The sequence below is a fragment of the Oncorhynchus mykiss genome, chromosome 10 (assembly GCF_057628025.1).
Source record: "Oncorhynchus mykiss isolate SJ-2025 chromosome 10, ASM5762802v1, whole genome shotgun sequence".
Taxonomy (NCBI): domain Eukaryota; kingdom Metazoa; phylum Chordata; class Actinopteri; order Salmoniformes; family Salmonidae; genus Oncorhynchus; species Oncorhynchus mykiss.
In genome coordinates this window covers 74,607,391-74,623,419 of record NC_143031.1, presented here as the reverse complement: position 1 = coordinate 74,623,419, position 16,029 = coordinate 74,607,391, and the positions used below count along the sequence as shown (strand labels likewise).

Sequence of the window (16,029 nt, the reverse complement as noted above, 5' to 3'; positions counted from 1 at the left end):
TTGTGACTTCCTGTGTCTCAGTATTTATGTTTCACACATTATCAGACACAGCATGAAGTTAGTACAGTAGACTCAACAGAATAAATTTAACAATGAAAATGTATAATTTTGCTGTTATAATACCAAACCACACACACACACACTTGTTTACATGTTTGTATGAGCAAATTAATACAATTCCTACTTATTTCCTGATTGAAGCTTCCTGTCTACCAATAGGCTAGTTATCTTCCACAAAACATTGTGGAAGGGCGATGATGCTAATCCGAGGTAATGGCGCTAAGTACAAACCTTTGTCTGCTGCATACAAGCCAAGTCAATTTAAAAACAAATCTATTTGTTCTCTTGAGGATCTTGGACCCCATCATTCTAACTGCTCTGTTTAGAAACTCAAGGTGGAGTCGGTTGCCAGTAATGTTTGCTCTGAAATGAAGCCTAGCCAGGATGAAGTGCCTGCAGCGGCAGCCATAGTAGAGACTTCCAGCCTTGGCCCTGATCATACCAGAGATGATTTTGGACGGGTAGGAGTGAGTATTTGGGAAAACGTGGATCCCTGCTCTTTGTCCGACCCATATGTTGTGTCAAGCTGGGAACTGTTACATATGTCACATTTTCGAGAAGTGGAATTGTTTATATTTTGTGTGCATCCAGAGGCAGAGGGTGCTCCACATGATGTAGCATATGATCGGGCCAAAGTAGAGGGATGGTGTGGTGGGTGTGTTGGTGAAAGTGCTGTATACAGGTGTAGGATGTCAATTTGATCCCCTTGTTGCACAATAACTTTTCTGAAAAGCATTTAGCATGTACAGTGGGGAGAACAAGTATTTGATACACTGCCGATTTTGCAGGTTGTCCCACTTCAAAGCATGTAGAGGTCTGTAATTTTTATCATAGGTACACTTCAACTGTGAGAAACGGAATCTAAAACAAAAATCCAGAAAATCACATTGTATGATTTTTAAGTAATTAAAAATCCAGAGCCCCAGAGACATTATTAAGATACATCCAATATGTTAATCAGTGATATAGAGTAGTAAGAGATCATATAAGAGGGTGTGTTCTGTGTTTGTATTTGTATTGATCATGGATCCTCATTAGTTCCTGCCAAGACAGCAGCTACTCCTCCTGGAGTTTATTATGGATCCCCATTAGTTCCTGCCAAGACAGCAGCTACTCCTCCTGGAGTTTATTATGGATCCCCATTAGTTCCTGCCAAGGCAGCAGCTACTCCTCCTGGGGTTTATTATGGATCCCCATTAGTTCCTGCCAAGGCAGCAGCTACTCTTCCTGGGTTCCAGCAAAAATGAGAAACAAACAATTTGAACAACATTACAATACATTTACAACAGATTTCACAACACATTAAGTGTGTTCCCTCAGGCCCCTAATCTACTACAACATATCTACAACACAATATCCATGTGTAAGTGTGTGTATAGTGCATTTGTTATCGTGTGTGTGTGTGTGTATGCACGTGTGTATGCATGTGTCTGTGCTTATGTTTGTATGTGGGTGGAACAGTATGTGGGTGGAACTTCCCCCAGTAGACCAGGAAGTTATTCAGGAATCAGAGAACAAGGTGAAAAGAATAAGAAAGTGTCCCAACCATAACAAGCCAGGACATGTTACTGTATAACCATCCAGGACATGTTACTGTATAACCAGCCAGGACATGTTACTGTATAACCAGACAGGACATGTTACTGTATAACCAGCCAGGACATGTTACTGTATAACCAGCCAGGACATGTTACTGTATAACCAGCCAGGACATGTTACTGTATATCCAGCCAGGACATGTTACTGTATAACCAGCCAGGACATGTTACTGTATAACCAGCCAGGACATGTTACTGTATAACCAGCCAGGACATGTTACTGTATAACAAGCCAGGACATGTTACTGTAATAACAAGCCAGGACATGTTACTGTATAACAAGCCAGGACATGTTACTGTATAACCAGCCAGGACATGTTACTGTATAACAAGCCAGGACATGTTACTGTATAACCAGACAGGACATGTTACTGTATAACCAGACAGGACATGTTACTGTATAACCAGCCAGGACATGTTACTGTATAACCAGCCAGGACATGTTACTGTATAACCAGCCAGGACATGTTACTGTATAACCAGACAGGACATGTTACTGTATAACCAGCCAGGACATGTTACTGTATAACCAGCCAGGACATGTTACTGTATAACCAGACAGGACATGTTACTGTATAACAAGCCAGGACATGTTACTGTATAACCAGACAGGACATGTTACTGTATAACCAGACAGGACATGTTACTGTATAACCAGCCAGGACATGTTACTGTATAACCAGCCAGGACATGTTACTGTATAACCAGCCAGGACATGTTACTGTATAACAAGCCAGGACATGTTACTGTATAACCAGACAGGACATGTTACTGTATAACAAGCCAGGACATGTTACTGTATAACCAGACAGGACATGTTACTGTATAACCAGACAGGACATGTTACTGTATAACCAGACAGGACATGTTACTGTATAACCAGACAGGACATGTTACTGTATAACCAGCCAGGACATGTTACTGTATAACCAGCCAGGGCATGTTACTGTATAACAAGCCAGGACATGTTACTGTATAACCAGACAGGACATGTTACTGTATAACAAGCCAGGACATGTTACTGTATAACCAGACAGGACATGTTACTGTATAACCAGACAGGACATGTTACTGTATAACCAGCCAGGACATGTTACTGTATAACCAGCCAGGACATGTTACTGTATAACAAGCCAGGACATGTTACTGTATAACCAGACAGGACATGTTATTGTATAACCAGCCAGGACATGTTACTGTATAACCATCCAGGACATGTTACTGTATAACCAGCCAGGACATGTTACTGTATAACCAGCCAGGACATGTTACTGTATAACAAGCCAGGACATGTTACTGTATAACCAGACAGGACATGTTACTGTATAACCAGCCAGGACATGTTAATGTATAACCAGCCAGGACATGTTACTGTATAACCAGCCAGGATATGTTACTGTATAACCAGCCAGGACATGTTACTGTATAACCAGACAGGACATGTTACTGTATAACCATCCAGGACATGTTACTGTATAACCAGCCAGGACATGTTACTGTATAACCAGCCAGGACATGTTACTGTATAACCAGCCAGGACATGTTACTGTATAACCAGCCAGGACATGTTACTGTATAACCAGGCAGGACATGTTACTGTATAACCAGCCAGGACATGTTACTGTATAACCAGCCAGGACATGTTACTGTATAACCAGACAGGACATGTTACTGTATAACCAGCCAGGACATGTTACTGTATAACCAGACAGGACATGTTACTGTATAACCAGACAGGACATGTTACTGTATAACCAGACAGTACATGTTACTGTATAACCAGCCAGGACATGTTACTCTATAACCAGACAGGACATGTTACTGTATAACCAGCCAGGACATGTTACTGTATAACCAGACAGGACATGTTACTGTATAACCAGACAGGACATGTTACTGTATAACCAGACAGGACATGTTACTGTATAACCAGCCAGGACATGTTACTGCCTAACCAGCCAGGACATCTTACTGTATAACCAGCCAGGATATGTTACTGTATAACCAGCCAGGACATGTTACTGTATAACCAGACAGGACATGTTACTGTATAACCATCCAGGACATGTTACTGTATAACCAGCCAGGACATGTTACTGTATAACCAGCCAGGACATGTTACTGTATAACCAGCCAGGACATGTTACTGTATAACCAGCCAGGACATGTTACTGTATAACCAGGCAGGACATGTTACTGTATAACCAGCCAGGACATGTTACTGTATAACCAGCCAGGACATGTTACTGTATAACCAGACAGGACATGTTACTGTATAACCAGCCAGGACATGTTACTGTATAACCAGACAGGACATGTTACTGTATAACCAGACAGGACATGTTACTGTATAACCAGACAGTACATGTTACTGTATAACCAGCCAGGACATGTTACTCTATAACCAGACAGGACATGTTACTGTATAACCAGCCAGGACATGTTACTGTATAACCAGACAGGACATGTTACTGTATAACCAGACAGGACATGTTACTGTATAACCAGACAGGACATGTTACTGTATAACCAGCCAGGACATGTTACTGCCTAACCAGCCAGGACATCTTACTGTATAACCAGCCAGGACATGTTACTGTATAACCAGCCAGGACATGTTACTGTATAACCAGACAGGACATGTTACTGTATAACCAGCCAGGACATGTTACTGTATAACCAGCCAGGACATGTTACTGTATAACCAGACAGTACATGTTACTGTATAACCAGCCAGGACATGTTACTGTATAACCAGCCAGGACATGTTACTGTATAACCAGCCAGGACATGTTACTGTATAACCATCCAGGACATGTTACTGTATAACCAGCCAGGACATGTTACTGTATAACCATCCAGGACATGTTACTGTATAACCAGCCAGGACATGTTACTGTATAACCAGCCAGGACATGTTACTGTATAACCAGGCAGGACATGTTACTGTATAACCAGACAGGACATGTTACTGTATAACCAGCCAGGACATGTTACTGTATAACCAGACAGGACATGTTACTGTATAACCAGCCAGGACATGTTAGTGTATATCCAGACAGGACATGTTACTGTATAACCAGCCAGGACATGTTACTGTATAACCAGACAGAACATGTTACTGTATAACCAGCCAGGACATGTTACTGCCTAACCAGCCAGGACATCTTACTGTATAACCAGCCAGGACATGTTACTGTATAACCAGACAGGACATGTTACTGTATAACCAGACAGGACATGTTACTGTATAACCAGACAGGACATGTTACTGTATAACCAGCCAGGACATGTTACTGTATAACCAGACAGGACATGTTACTGTATAACCAGCCAGGACATGTTACTGTATAACCAGCCAGGACATGTTACTGTATAACCATCCAGGACATGTTACTGTATAACCAGACAGGACATGTTACTGTATAACCAGCCAGGACATGTTACTGTATAACCAGCCAGGACATGTTACAGTATAACCAGCCAGGACATGTTACAGTATAACCAGCCAGGACATGTTACTGTATAATCAGCTATGACATGTTACTGTATAACCAGACAGGACATGTTACTGTATAACCAGCCAGGACATGTTACAGTATAACCAGCCAGGACATGTTACAGTATAACCAGCCAGGACATGTTACTGTATAATTAGCCAGGACATGTTACTGTATAACCAGACAGGACATGTTACTGTATAACCAGCCAGGACATGTTACAGTATAACCAGCCAGGACATGTTACTGTATAACCAGCCAGGACATGTTACTGTATAACCAGACAGGACATGTTACTGTATAACCAGACAGGACATGTTACTGTATAACCAGCCAGGACATGTTACTGCATAACCAGCCAGGACATGTTACTGTATAACCAGCCAGGACATGTTACTGTATAACCAGCCAGAACATGTTTCTGTTCCACAAATCCCCATCTACAACAGGGTCAAAAGCAGTCATCTTCAGACTCAGACTCTCTGTACTGGGGGCCCTTCCCTGGGTGCACAATTCGTTTTTTACCCTAGCACTACACAAGTGACTCAAAACATCAAAGCTTGATGATGAGTTGGTTATTTGAATCGGCTGTGTAGTGCTAGGGCAACACCCAAAATGTTCACTAAGGGGGGCCCCAGGACTGAGTTTGGGAAACTCTGCTTTAAGACACTGTAGCTTTAGTCAATGAACATTGTTGAACATGTTGGAGAGCATCTATACAAATCCAAATATGACCATTAAGGTTTGACAGAGGTGAGATGGAAGAGAGGATTGTGGATATCTACATCAGTGCAGAGACCCTGAGAGACGGTGAGACCAGCACCTCAACACATCTGCAGAATGGCCAGCTACATGACAGTTACAACACCCTTACTGAGGAAAGAGACCAACTACAGACTAGCTAAGACAACCTGACTGAAGAGAGAGACCAGCTGCACACCAGTTAGTTACAACAAGCTGACTGAAGAGAGAGACCAGCTACAGACCAGTTACAACAACCTGACTAAAGAGAGAGACCAGCTACAGACCAGTTATAACAACCTGACTGAAGAGAGAGACCAACTACAGACTAGCTAAGACAACCTGACTGCAGAGAGACCAGCTACAGACCAGTTACAACAACCTGACTGAAGAGAGAGACCAGGAAAAGACCAGTTACAACAACGTAACTGAAGAGAGAGACAAGCTACAGACCAGTTATAACAAGTAGACTAAAGACAGACAATAGCTACAGACCTGTTACAACAATCTGACTAAATAGAGAACCAGCTACAGACCAGTTACAACAACTGAGGAGAGAGACATCATCAACAAAGGGAAAGAGATGATTTTGAAGGCTGGTACTTCATCTCGACCAAGACAAAAAACTGGAGGGACAGTAGAAAGAACTGAATGAACAGAGGAACAGCACTGAAGCCTCATTTATCAAGACTACTTAACCCCTCATGATAGGACCAGAACCTGAGTATGGACAGAAAACACAGTAAGTTGTTGGAGATGTCTGAGGCCATCTATGCTGAGCCAGATATGACCAAGAAGGTCAAGTTTAACAGAGGTGAGATGAAGGAGAGGATTGTTGATATCTACGTCAGTGCAGACACCCTGAGAAACGGTGAGACCAGCACCAAGAGAGAAGAGACAGCAGACGCTGCTCCTAATAATGGACCAGGAGACCAGCACTCAGGTAACACACACACACACACACACACACACACACACACACATACACACACACACACACACACACAAATAAATGACCAACACATACATTAAACAGATGAGATTACCCTGTGGTACTACAGATTTATTTGTCCCAATCCTGGATGATACAGTAAAACACATTACCAAAGATGTTTAATCATTTGTGATTCAGTACATGTTCAGTGGTTGAAGAGACCCTCTGGAGTTGCTGCAGTGTGTCTTGGGCTGCTGTGTGTTCTCCTACTGGCTGGGATCATAGGCCTGTCTGTCCAATGTAAGTCTACAGTATATCTATACCAAACAACAATGTAAACGCAACATGCAAACATTTCTAAGATTTCACTGAGTTACAGTTCATATCACTCAATTGAAACAAATTCATGACTGGCAGAGGATCAGCCATGGGTGGGCCTTGGAGGGCATAGGTCCACCCACTTGGCAGCCAGATTCCAGCCACTGGGGAACCAGCACAGCCAATCAGAATGAGTTTTTCCCCACAAAAGGGCTTTATTACAGACAGAAATACTCCTCAGAACCCTCCCTCAGACAATCCAACAGGTGAAGAAGCCAGATGTGGAGGTCATGGGCTTGTGTGGTTATACGTGGTCTGCCTGTTGTGAGGCCAGTTGAACATACTGCAGAATTATCTAAAACAACATTCGAGGCAGCTTATGGTAGAGTAATTAACATGAATTTATCTGGCAATGGCTCTGGTGGACATTCCTGCAGTTAGCATGCCAGATGCAGATCCCTCAAAACTTGAGACATCTGCGGCAAAACTACACATTTTAAAGTTGTCTTTTATTGTCTCCAGCACGAGGTGCACCTGTGTAATGATCCTGCTCTTTAATCAGCTTCTTGATATGCCACACCTGTCAGGTGGATGGATTATCTTGACCAAGGGTAAATGCTGAATAACAGGAATGTAAACATATTTGAGAGAAATAAGCTTTTTTTGTGTATGGAACATGTCTGGGAACTTTTAATTCATCTCATGAAACATGAGACCAACACTTTACATGTTACATTTATATTGTTGTTCACTGTTTGAATAGTTCTTATAACTCAGATATAGTAGTTCTGATGTGATCTATTTTAGTGAGCAACTTGTTCTTTATTGTTGTTGCAGACAGAAACGTCTCAACGAACTCATCCATAGAGAGAGACCAGCTTCAGAACAGTTACAACACCATAACTAAAGAGAGAGACCAGCTGCAGACCAGCGCCAACAACCTGACTAAAGAGAGAGACCAGCTACAGACTGAGAGAGATGTTCTTAGCGGGTGGCTTAACAATTGCAGTGAGTAAACCTACAGTAATACATTATCATTAACAACACATACCTGGTTATGTGTCTGTATTCTTTCATTATTAAGTATCCAGAGGGATAAGTTGAAGGAAATTAATGTTAATCATCTTGTAGAACAAACCTGCCCTGAAGTCTGGCAGAAGTTTGAATCAAGTTGGTACTTCCTGTCTACTGAGACAAAAACCTGGGAGGAGAGCAGACAGGACTGTCTGGAGAGAGGAGCAGACCTGGTGATCACAAACAGGTGACAGAAAGAGGGAGAGGGAGACGGTTAGATATGATCAAACATATGAATATATATTTATATATATATATATATATATATATATATACCTCTATGTATTTATCTTTCTCAACTACAGACTTTTCTCTTCAACCTCAAGAAGAGAGTCTGGATTGGTCTGACTGACTCTGTTAAGGAGGGGACCTGGAAATGGGTGGACGGCACCCCACTGATCACATGGTGAGAGATGATAACTAATCTATTAATAAGGATCCATTCAACATGTTTCTATGCAGGTTACTGATATTGATGATAACAGTCATGACAATTAACTATGAAACATTTCTGTATATTATTTAGGATTATGATGTTCTAACTGTGACGTCTGATCGTTATTAACCTTGTAGGTGCTGGTATTAACCATGATATCTGACTGTTATTAACCCTGTAGATACTGGTATTAACCATGATATCTGACTGTTATTAACCCTGTAGATACTGGTATTAACCATGATATCTGACTGTTATTGACCCTGTAGGTACTGGTATTAACCATGATATCTGATTGTTTTTAACCCTGTAGGTACTGATATTAACCATGATATCTGACTGTTGTTAACCCTGTAGGTACTGGTATTAACCATGATATCTGACTGTTAACCCTGTAGGTACTGATATTAACCATGACATCTCACTGTTTTTAACCCTGTAGGTACTGGTATTAACCATGATATCTGACTGTTTTTAATCCTGTAGGTACTGGTATTAACCATGGTATCTGACTGTTTTTAATCCTGTAGGTACTGGTATTAACCATGATATCTGAAAGTTGTTAACCCTGTAGGTACTGGTATTAACCATGATATCTGACTGTTTTTAACCCTGTAGGTACAAGTATTAACCATGATATCTGACTCTTTTTTAATCCTTGTATTAACCATGATATCTGACTGTTGTTAACCCTGTAGGTACTGGTATTAACCATGATATCTCACTGTTTTTAACCCTGTAGGTACTGGTATTAACCATGATATCTGACTGTTTGTAACCCTGTAGGTACTGGTATTAACCATGATATCTGACTGTTTTTAACCCTGTAGGTACTGGTATTAACCATGATATCTCACTGTTTTTAACCCTGTAGGTACTGGTATGACCCACAGCCTGATAATGCAGGTCCTACAGGGGAGGAGGACTGTGTTGAGATACACACAGATCAGAGTCCTCTGAAGGCATGGAATGACTTGTCATGTGACAGGAAACTCAAATGGATTTGTGAGAAAGTGGCTTAACATCACCATGACAATATACTGTAACATATACAGCAGCCTACAGTTCACACCTCTCTCTCACACACACACACACACACACACACACACACACACACACACACACACACACACACACACACACACACACACACACACACACACACACACACATGTTGTATTTGTTTGTATTGGCATATTAATACAATTCCTAATCCTTTCCTGACATTGTAGCTTCCTGTTTACCAGAGTCAACATGAAGTTAGTACATTTGACTTTGTCCACTCTCTGCATGCGGTGCATTTTATCATTTCCAATTAAATACATTCTTCTTACTTGCTACAGATATTTACATGCTCCAATTTAGACCTGGTGATGACATTCTCTACAGTACCAAACCACCATTACATACACTGTATAGGAGGGAGGTGACTGTATCACCAATCAATGAGTGTAGTAGAGATATCAAAGGATGTTACTTAATAATCTTTGACAGTCAGTCTTTGTTGTCAAGTTACACATAAGCACAATATCAAATGCGTATTTTTGTCTGTTGTTCCCCTATATTGGTCTCAAAAGAGGGAAGTGAAGTGGATCTTTTCAGTGGTTCAACCAGCTGTCCCTCTAAAACCCCTCAACAAATCAGGTTCATTAAGAATGAGGAAACCCCCGGTGGACCACAGACAGAGAGCAGAGAGGTACCTGGTGGAGAAGCACATTAGACCAACTACTTAACTACGTGTCAGTACAATTAGAATCATACAGTAGATATTACCATTAGGAGTCAGATAGAAAGGTAATCATACAGTAGTTATTAACATTAGGAGTCAGTTAGAAAGGTAATCATAGAGTTAGTTAAGATGGATGACCACATCAACAACCAGGTTATTGAAGAAAAGCAGATGAGAGCAATGAGGAGAGTGAAGACTGAGACCAATCGCTCAAGTAAGAATTAAGAAAACTTTATCACACACACACATTGACAAAGACTTACACAAACACTGAAAAATGCTAATAGCAAGTCTTAGTGGACAAGTAAAAAAAAAAGACGTACCTTTAAATGGATACTTTAAGTGTATTCAGAAGCATTAAAGCGGCAATATGCACTTCCAACATAAACAACACGGTCCCCCTGCCAGTGATTTGGTAAACATCTGAGCAACTGCAGATTGCTCCTTTAATGATTCTAACATGTTATACTGATACAGTAACTTCCTCTAAAGCGACTGTGAGAAACGGTACTCTTGCTGCTGATTATGTCACACCCTCCAGTGTGTGTGGTATGTGTGTGCTTTCATGTGAGTGTTTATGAGTGTGTTGGTACGTGCGTGCTTGTGTGCTTGCGTGCTTGCATGCTTGAATACATGTGTACGTGTGTGTGTGTGTGTGTGTGTGTGTGTGTGTGTGTGTGTGTGTGTGTGTGTGTGTGTGTGTGTGTGTGTGTGTGTGTGTGTGTGTGTTCTCACATCAGTGTGTATCTCCTCAGGACCTGAGGATTCAGGGTGAAGACTCTACAGGATGGTTGCTGTGAGCTTTGGGATGCTCTGTGTTCTACAAGTCACTCTCAACATCTCCCTGAGACTAGTCTGTGAGTGTATTGTTATCTAATCATTACACTATATCAGACTTTCACAACAACGTCCTAAATTCAGATGACACACTGAGTACAGTTGTCAATTCAATGCCTATTCCACGTTGGTTAAATGTAATTTCATTGAAATTATGTTGAAACAACGTTAATTAAACTAGTGGGGAGTGTTGTTATCTGCGTAATTAAGTTCCTCCTCTGTTATACATGTTTAAGGAACTTTCAAACCACATCCAAGATGTTCTGTCTACTTTTTGTTTGTTTTTAACAGTTGCAGTAAGAAATTGTGTTTTCACCAGTAGCTATATATATCAATACTTTCCAGACAACAGATGCTTCAAATATTCTGAAGAGAGAGACCAGCTACAGACCAGTTACAACAACCTGACGAAAGAGAGAGACCAGCTACAGACTGAGAGAGATTTTCTTAGCAGGAGGTTTACCAATCTCAGTGAGTGAACTACAGTAATAAATTATCATTAATCCCACTAACTTTATCGTGTGTCTGTATTCTTTCAATGAGTATCCAGTGTGATATGTTGAAGGAAATGTATGTTTTCATCTTGTAGAAAAAACTTGTCCTGAAGGCTGGCAGAAGTTTGAATCCAGTTGGTACTTCCTGTCTTCTGAGACTAAAACCTGGAAAGAGAGCAGACAGGACTGTCTGGAGAGAGGAGCAGACCTGGTGATCATAAACAGTGATAATGAACAGGTGAGAGAAAGAGAGAGAGAGAGAGAGAGAGAGAGAGAGAGAGAGAGAGGGGGGGGGGAGAGAGAGAGAGATGGGTGTGCAGAGGGTAGATATGATCAAACATAAGTATGTATATATGAATCTTTCTCAACTACAGACCTTTCTATTCAACCTCAAGAAGAGAGTCTGGATTGGTCTGACTGACTCTGTTAAGGAGGGGAACTGGAAATGGGTGGACGGCACCCCACTGACCACAGGGTGAGAGATGATAACTAATCTGTCAATAAGGCTCAATCCAACCTTTTTCTATACAGGTTATTATCATTGATGGCATCAGTAAACAAAGTTAACATTAAGATTGAACTTTTCTTTAAATTATTTAGGATTGTGATGTTCTAACAGTGATGTCTGACTGTTTTTAACCCTGTAGCTACTGGTATTAACCATGATGTCTGACTGTTTTTAACCCTGTAGGTACTGGTATTAACCATGATATCTGACTGTTAACCCTGTAGGTACTGGTATTAACCATGATATCTGACTGCTGTTAACCCTGTAGGTACTGGTATTAAAGTTGATATCTGACTGTTGTTAACCCTGTAGGTACTGGTATTAACCATGATATCTGACTGTTTATAATCCTGTAGGTTCTGGTATTAACCATGATATCTGACTGTTGTTAACCCTGTGGGTACTGGTATTAGCCATGATGTCTGACTGTTATTAACCCTGTAGGTACTGGTATTAACCATGATATCTGACTGTTTTTAACCCTATAGGTTCTGGTATTAGCCATTAACCACTGTTGTTAACCCTGTAGGTACTGGTATTAACCATGATATCTGACTGTTTTTAACCCTGTAGGTACTGGTATTAACCATGATATCTGACTGTTTTTAATCCTGTAGGTACTGGTATTAACCATGATATCTGACTGTTTTTAACCCTGTAGCTACTGGTATTAGCCATTAACCACTGTTGTTAACCCTGTAGGTACTGGTATTAACCATGATATCTGACTGTTTTAACCCTGTAGGTACTGGTATTAGCCATTAACCACTGTTGTTAACCCTGTAGGTACTGGTATTAACCATGATGTCTGACTGTTTTTAACCCTGTAGGTACTGGTATTAACCATGATATCTGACTGTTGTTAACCCTGTAGGTACTGGTATTAACCATGATGTCTGACTGTTTTTAACCCTGTAGGTACTGGTATTAGCCATGATATCTGACTGTTTTTAACCCTGTAGGTACTGGTATTAGCCATGATATCTGACTGTTTTTAACCCTGTAGGTACTGATATTAACCATGATATCTGACTGTTTTTAACCCTGTAGGTACTGGTATTAACCATGATATCTGACTGTTGTTAACCCTGTAGGTACTGGTATTAACCATGATGTCTGACTGTTTTTAACCCTGTAGGTACTGGTATTAGCCATGATATCTGACTGTTTTTAACCCTGTAGGTACTGGTATTAACCATTAACCACTGTTGTTAACCCTGTAGGTACTGGTATTAACCATGATATCTGACTGTTTTTAACCCTGTAGGTACTGGTATTAGCCATGATGTCTGACTGTTTTTAACCCTGTAGGTACTGGTATTAACCATGATATCTGACTGTTGTTTAACCCTGTAGGTACTGGTATTAACCATGATATATGACTGTTTTTAACCCTGTAGGTACTGGTATTAACCATGATATCTGACTGTTGTTTAACCCTGTAGGTACTGGTATTAACCATGATATCTGACTGTTGTTTAACCCTGTAGGTACTGGTATTAACCATGATATATGACTGTTTTTAACCCTGTAGGTACTGGTATTAACCATGATATCTGACTGTTGTTTAACCCTGTAGGTACTGGTATTAACCATGATATCTGACTGTTTTTAACCCTGTAGGTACTGGTATTAACCATGATATCTGACTGTTGTTAACCCTGTAGGTACTGGTATTAACCATGATATATGACTGTTTTTAACCCTGTAGGTACTGGTATTAACCATGATATCTGACTGTTGTTTAACCCTGTAGGTACTGGTATTAACCATGATATCTGACTGTTTTTAACCCTGTAGGTACTGGTATTAACCATGATATCTGACTGTTGTTAACCCTGTAGGTACTGGTATTAACCATGATATCTGACTGTTGTTAACCCTGTAGGTACTGGCGTTAACCATGATATCTGACTGTTGTTAACCCTGTAGGTACTGATATTAACCATGATATCTGACTGTTTTTAACCCTGTAGGTACTGGTATTAACCATGATATCTGACTGTTGTTAACCCTGTAGGTACTGGTATTAACCATGATATCTGACTGTTGTTAACCCTGTAGGTACTGGTATTAACCATGATATCTGACTGTTGTTAACCCTGTAGGTACTGGTATTAACCATGATATCTGACTGTTGGTAAACCTGTAGGTACTGGTATTAACCATGATATCTGACTGTTGTTAAACCTGTAGGTACTGGTATTAACCATGATATCTGACTGTTTTTAACCCTGTAGGTACTGCTAATTACCATGATATCTGACTGTTGTTAAACCTGTAGGTACTGGTATTAACCATGATATCTGACTGTTTTTAACCCTGTAGGTACTGCTAATTACCATGATATCTGACTGTTATTAACCCTGTAGGTACTGGTATAAACCATGATATCTGACTGTTTTTAACCCTGTACTGATATTAACCATGATATCTGACTGTTTTTAACCCTGTAGGTACTGGTATTAACCATGATATCTGACTGTTTTTAACCCTGTAGGTACTGGTATTAAACATGATGTCTGACTGTTTTTAACCCTGTAGGTACTGGTATTAACCATGATATCTGACTGTTTTTAACCCTGTAGGTACTGGTATTAACCATGATATCTGACTGTTTTTAAACCTTTAGGTACTGGTATTACCCACAGCCTGATAATGGTGGTGCCAAACCAAATGGTGAGGAGGACTGTGCTGAGATACGCACAGATCAGAGTGATCTGAATGCATGGAATGACTTGTCATGTGCGGAGAATCTTCACCGGATTTGTGAGAAAGTGGTTTAACATCACCATGACAACATACTGTAACACATACAGCAGCCTTCAGTGCACAGAACTTCATTCTCTCTCTCTCTCTCTCTCTCTCTCTCTCTCTCTCTCTCTCTCTCTCAAACCCACACACTTATGTTTTATTTGTTTGTATTAGCATATTAATAAAAGTCCAACTTATTTCCTGATTGTGACTTCCTGTGTCTCAGTAGTTATGTTTCACACATTATCAGACACAACATGAAGTTAGTACAGTAGACTCAACAGAATAAATTTAACAATGAACATTTATTATTTTGCTGTTATAATACCAAATCACACACACACACACTTGTTTACATGTTTGTATGAGCAAATTAATACAATTCCTACTTATTTCCTGATTGAAGCTTCCTGTCTACCAATAGGCTAGTTATGTTCCACAAAACATTGTGGAAGGGCGATGATGCTAATCCGAGGTAATGGCGCTAAGTACAAACCTTTGTCTGCTGCATACAAGCCAAGTCAATTTAAAAACAAATCTATTTGTTCTCTTGAGGATCTTGGACCCCATCATTCTAACTGCTCTGTTTAGAAACTCAAGGTGGAGTCGGTCTCCAGTAATGTTTGCTCTGAAATGAAGCCTAGCCAGGAAGAAGTGCCTGCAGCGGCAGCTATAGTAGAGACTTCCAGCCTTGGCCCTGATCATACCAGAGATGATTTTGGACGGGTAGGAGTGAGATTTTGGGAAAACGTGGATCCCTACTCTTTGGCCGACCCATATGTTGTGTCAAGCTGGGAACTGTTACATATGTCACATTTTGGGCTTAGAACAAATGTATCACATTTTCAAGAAGTGGAATTGTTTATATTTTGTGTGCATTCAGAGGCAGAGGGTGCTCCACATCACACATCTCAGGGCTCGACCTGTGGTGTGCTTTGCTCTGCAGAGCAGGGTGCCTCTCAAAGGACTGATCAGTGGGGTGGCGTTGAGTGGAGATCAGAAAAACAATACTTCTGGTGTTTTTTACGTCCTCGGTTGGTGAGAAG

General features: G+C 40.7%; 1 protein-coding gene across 3 annotated transcripts; it reads left to right on the top strand.

The window, feature by feature from the left end:
• The first annotated feature begins 6,603 nt into the window (after window positions 1–6,603).
• Window positions 6,604–15,188, top strand: LOC118941394 (C-type lectin domain family 4 member E-like). 3 transcript variants are annotated; one of them, XM_090187918.1, is made up of 7 exons: window positions 9,733–10,466; window positions 10,511–10,604; window positions 11,146–11,247; window positions 11,573–11,698; window positions 11,817–11,959; window positions 12,096–12,196; window positions 14,862–15,188. In XM_090187918.1, exons 3-7 carry the CDS (start codon window positions 11,178–11,180, stop codon window positions 15,013–15,015), a joined length of 594 nt encoding a protein of 197 aa, XP_090044044.1. In that variant the 5' UTR covers window positions 9,733–10,466; window positions 10,511–10,604; window positions 11,146–11,177; the 3' UTR covers window positions 15,016–15,188. The 3 variants fall into 3 exon arrangements, with proteins under 3 accessions (XP_090044046.1, XP_090044044.1, XP_090044043.1); XM_090187920.1 differs by lacking the exons at window positions 9,733–10,466; window positions 10,511–10,604; window positions 11,146–11,247; window positions 11,573–11,698 and adding exons at window positions 6,604–6,842; window positions 7,032–7,133; window positions 7,989–8,159 and having other exon boundaries at window positions 11,835–11,959; window positions 14,862–15,183; XM_090187917.1 differs by having other exon boundaries at window positions 9,733–10,604.
• The last annotated feature ends 841 nt before the right edge of the window (window positions 15,189–16,029 follow it).